At 40.2% G+C, this 4,800-nt stretch overlaps 1 protein-coding gene across 1 annotated transcript; it reads left to right on the forward strand.

Moving 5' to 3' along the window:
- On the forward strand, positions 1-4,800 carry LOC125222786 (putative galactinol--sucrose galactosyltransferase 1). The gene is made up of 13 exons (XM_048125592.2): positions 1-294; positions 368-585; positions 669-759; positions 1,113-1,161; positions 1,244-1,335; positions 1,408-1,515; positions 1,605-1,736; positions 1,816-2,226; positions 2,330-2,471; positions 2,591-2,658; positions 2,743-2,877; positions 2,963-3,180; positions 3,884-4,800. The coding sequence occupies exons 1-13, from the start codon at positions 122-124 to the stop codon at positions 4,261-4,263; spliced, it is 2,217 nt and encodes a 738-aa protein (XP_047981549.2). The 5' UTR covers positions 1-121; the 3' UTR covers positions 4,264-4,800.

A 4,800-nucleotide genomic window follows, 5' to 3' on the forward strand; every position in this document is an offset into this window, starting at 1 on the left:
AAGAATTAAAAGTTGAGCTCAAAATTCATAACAATATGCGCCATAGAAATAGGCTCCGTTTATCGCATTACGTAATCCCCCCTACCGATTGAGAAATCAAACTCTCTGCTTCACCGCTAAAATGCCAGCCTTATCTCTTGCTCACGGAAACCTGAGCGTCAACGCCAACTGCATTCTCAGCGATGTTCGTGAAAATATCATTCTAACTCCCGCCGGAACTGAGCACGGTAGTTTCATCGGTGTCAACTCCGACCACCGCGGCAGCCGCGTCGTCTTTCCGGTCGGAAAAATCAGGTGAAAACCGACTCAGCTATTTGCTTGTCTGATGATTGAACTGACTGGTGCTTAATGATTCTCAATTTTGCAGAGGATTGAGATTTTTATGCCTCTACCGATTCAAATTGTGGTGGATGACTCAGTGGATAGGGACACGTGGCCAGGATGTACCGTGTGAAACTCAGTTTTTACTGGTGGAGGTACCGAATTCAGCTCACTACGCTGTTTTCTTGCCGGTTATCGAAGGGGATTTCAGGGCTGTGCTTCAGGGAAATGCGCATGATGAGCTGGAAATCTGCTTGGAAAGTGGTATTTAGTTATCTGATGCATTTTTATGGCTGTTTTCAGTGCATTTGGGTAGTGTTGCGATTTGAATTTGGCGATGTTTGCAGGCGATCCTTCTGTGGAAGAATTTGAAGGGAGGCATTTGGTTTATGTGGCAGCTGGAACCGATCCTTATAGCTTAATTGAAGATTCAATCAAGTATGTTAAGTTTTTAGTCTCTTCCAGGAATGCATGATGCTGTCAAATTTTGTATTGTCACGTTTGCATATTTTGTTATGCGATTCGGATAGGAATGCTAGTAGATCATTCTCTTATAAAACGCTGTTGCGTTATAATGTATAACCTACATCTAACTGAAAATGCTTTGGTAATCTGTCATTGATGCTTTTTGTTGTCCAAGACCAGATTGCATTACTTTCTTTTGCAAATATGCACAATAATCACCAAACTTGAAGTTAGTTGATATGACTCTCTTGATTTTCCATAATACAGTATGTGTTATGCTATCAGAATTCAAGTTTCCTCTCTATTTAAATAGAAATGCTTAACAGGTCCTTGCAAAGCAATCTCCAGACGTTCCGTCATCGTAATGAGAAAGAGGTAATTCTTATATTGTAATTGTTACTTTGATTGATATGAGTGTGTTCTTCTCTGATGACTTTGGCTCTGCTTCCTTGTTAAGATGCCTGATATACTGAACTGGTTTGGATGGTGCACGTGGGATGCTTTTTATACTGATGTCACTGCTGAGGGAGTTAAGGAAGGAGTAAGAAGGTCATCTTAGAAGATATTAAGTATCTTTGAATCAGTTAAAGACTTGGTATAACTTCTGTGTTATATTTGTAGTTTGATTGCAGGTGGAGCACCACCAAAGTTTGTCATCATCGATGATGGATGGCAATCAGTTGGCATGGACCCTACTAGTACAGAAGCCAAATTTGACGACACTGCCAAGTAAGCAAATGTACCTAAAGGCTTGCGACAGCCTCCCTGAAATATCACTGCTAGGAAGCTAATATTGCATTTTAATTTTGGGCTCCCAGTTTTTCAAATCGGTTAATTAGTATCAAAGAGAACCACAAATTCCAAAAGGACGGAGGCGGGAATGATACCATGGATACAAGCACTGGATTTAGCAATTTTATCGCTGAGATGAAAGGCCAATTCGCTCTCAAGTACGAACGTTCATATTTCTAATCTCTTTTTTTTTCCTGGCCAAGAGAGAAGTATTATACATATTTCCCAATTATCCAGGTATGTTTACATCTGGCATGCGATAGTAGGTTATTGGGGTGGTGTAAGCCCTGACGTTGCTGGAATGGCCCAATATGACCCGAAGATTGTACCCGCTATTCCATCCCCTGGAGTGAAGTCCAATGGCATTTGTTTCGTATTGAAGAGCATCATGATGAACAATGTTGGTGTTGTGAACCCAGACAAAATCTTTTCCTTCTACAATGATCTGCATGCTTATCTTGCATCAATTGGCATTGATGGGGTTAAGGTAGATAACCAAAGTATACTTGAGACTCTTGGAGCTGGTTACGGAGGAAGAGTTAGGATTGCAAGAAATTACCATGAAGCATTGGAGGCATCTGTGTCTAAAAACTTTAAGAATAATGGAATTATTTCCTGCATGAGCCACAGCACTGATGCGCTGTACAAGTACGTAATCTTACATTTGGACCGGACTTTGGATTTGTCTATTCATAGAAACGTGCCTCATTAGCTTCATGAGTATTAAATTTGAGCTCTCTTATTACTGCAGTTCCAAGAAAGCAGCCACGGTCAGAGCATCAGATGATTTCTTTCCAAGAGATCCAGCATCCCACACAATTCATATAGCATCAGTTGCATACAACAGTGTCTTCCTCGGAGAGTTTATGCAGCCTGATTGGGATATGTTTCATGTGAGCATACCATTTTTTAGAACTCATTTTTTCAACTCACCAACAATACTTAGTCAGCCAAGGTTCATCAGGGATATTGTACACTAGTACTGAATCACTTCAAATGTTCTATATCTTAGAGCTTGCATCCCATGGCCGAATACCATGGAGCTGCTCGTGCTGTAGGAGGCTGCACTATCTATGTCAGGTGCTGTTTTCATGATACTTCTTGTACTTTTGGAACTCACACTTCACCCCTTTATTGTTTGTATTCATTGCATCTTCATTTCAGTGATAAACCTGGAAACCATGACTTTGATGTTTTAAAGAAGCTTGTACTTCCTGATGGCTCCACTTTGCGAGCCAAACTTCCAGGTAGACCGACAAGAGACTGCTTGTTTTCTGATCCTACTAGAGATGGAACAAGGTATAGCTGTTAGATTGAAATACAATGAATCTCTTGATTTACAAAATAGATTGATTAACTTATTAAATCATCGACTTCGTGGCAGTCTTCTCAAAATCTGGAACATGAACGATGTCAATGGAGTACTTGGGGTTTTCAATTGTCAAGGAGCTTCATGGTGCCGTTCTAGTATAAAAAATTTGATCCATGATCAACAGCCTCCAACAATCTCTAGCACCATCCAGCCAACAGATGTTGAATACCTGCACAACACTGCTTGGAGTGGATGGAATGGAGATTGCATTATGTATTCACATAGAGATGGTACGTATCTCAGCCAAAAAAAGTGATCCTTATACACAAATACATGAGAGAGTTTGATCAATGATCCCATAATATAAATTAACATGTAACATCCATCTAAAGTTTGATAATTGTCAAAGGTGGTAAAGGGCTAGATCAGGATGTCAGGGCAAGGGAAATTCTGGTTCCGGCTGAGCTAAAATTTCTGTGTCAGCAATTCTGGAGCTTGGCCCAACCTCTAAGAACCTAACAAAATAGTAGTAAAAATAAGCAAATATGACAAGAAAAGACTGTCAGTTTAGTTGGGCCAAGTAGGCCTGTTGGGTTTACTTAGGTGGGACCAAAGTTGCCAGTTGTATTCCTTGTTCATTGTACTCTGTTAGGTCCAACTATCTAATGTAAAACATCCAAGCCAGTCTCTAAACATCATTATCCCTTGTTCATTGTTGTTTGTTAGTTCATAGGTAAATCAACAGAAGTCAAATCATGTTTGAAGTTGACTATGGAAATGTTATCATGCATCTCAGTCCCAAAAATTCTACTCAAGCTGTTAGTTTGGTGCACCTAAAACACAATTAACCATTAATTGATGTATGAGGAGGCTATCATACGACGAAGGATAAACCAAGAAACAAGGAAAATAAATTGACTAGTTTCAAAATTATTGTTACATGAATTCTGACTTACTGGAAGTTCCAATAATCATTTGCAAAATTCCCTACAGGAGAACTCATTAATGTTGGGATGAATACATATCATCCAATTGAACTAAAACCTCGCGAGTTCGAAGTGTTCACAGTTGCAGCTGTGAGGCAACTGGCAAATGGTGCTGCATTCGCACCAATAGGTCTCGTCAAAATGTTCAATTCAGGCGGAGCAATAAAACAAGTCGACTATGAGTCCAAGAAAGCTGGGCACGTGGAGCTGAGAGTCCGCGGATGTGGCACGTTTGGTGCTTATTCGTCCCTTAGACCGAAAAGGATCACACGGGATAAATTAAAGGAGCAGGAATTCGATTACGATGAAAATTCGGGACTCCTCACTCTCGATTTACCCGTTCCGGATGCAGAGCTGTACGAATGGAACCTATCAGTTGATCTTTGAACCTTGGTTCAAATAAATGATGAATCTCCACTAGTTTGGTATTATGCCTCTTCCCTCTGTCCAAAGATTGCACAGGCACATTGTTGGTGTTGCAAGTGTCCATATTTTTTACTGAATTCAAGATTGGATCTGTCGTTATTATGAGTCCAGAGCAGGATTGCGATCTCACCTCTCGTGCAAGAATTTAGACATTATTATGGGTACATGTGTTTGGATCCATTGGTGTTGGAGTGGACCACCCAATTAAAATAGGTGTAAAGTGGCAGTACTTTCTGAAGCTGCAGATCTCATTGCTTTGATGTCCTTTTCTTTTTATGAATGGTGATTTTGGTAAGTCTTTGGAGTAACCGGTCCAAAACGGTTTGTCTCGAGCGATGACGGTTTTGATGTGGCAGTATAAAAGTAGTGAAATGTGAGTTGGTTTTATGTTTGGTATTTGGACAGAACAAGTCACGAGCGACCATGTTATACAATGTGATATGTCTTGTCATTTAGTGTATCACAGTTCAGGAATCTTAGGCATATTACTTTCGTCCA

This window comes from Salvia hispanica, chromosome 1, assembly GCF_029641045.1.
Source record: "Salvia hispanica isolate PSC_SH4W2 chromosome 1, Shi_PSC_v1, whole genome shotgun sequence".
Classification (NCBI taxonomy): Eukaryota; Viridiplantae; Streptophyta; class Magnoliopsida; order Lamiales; family Lamiaceae; genus Salvia; species Salvia hispanica.

What these genes read in the sequence shown, in the direction of transcription:
- LOC125222786 (XM_048125592.2), top strand. Translation starts at nt 122, where the DNA reads ATGCCAGCCTTATCTCTTGCTCACGGAAACCTGAGCGTCAACGCCAAC. An exon ending in GTTAAGGAAGGAGTAAGAAG is followed by an intron (nt 1,336 to 1,407) that starts GTCATCTTAGAA and finishes TTATATTTGTAG; the next exon opens with TTTGATTGCAGGTGGAGCAC. An exon ending in GGCTGCACTATCTATGTCAG is followed by an intron (nt 2,659 to 2,742) that starts GTGCTGTTTTCA and finishes TCTTCATTTCAG; the next exon opens with TGATAAACCTGGAAACCATG.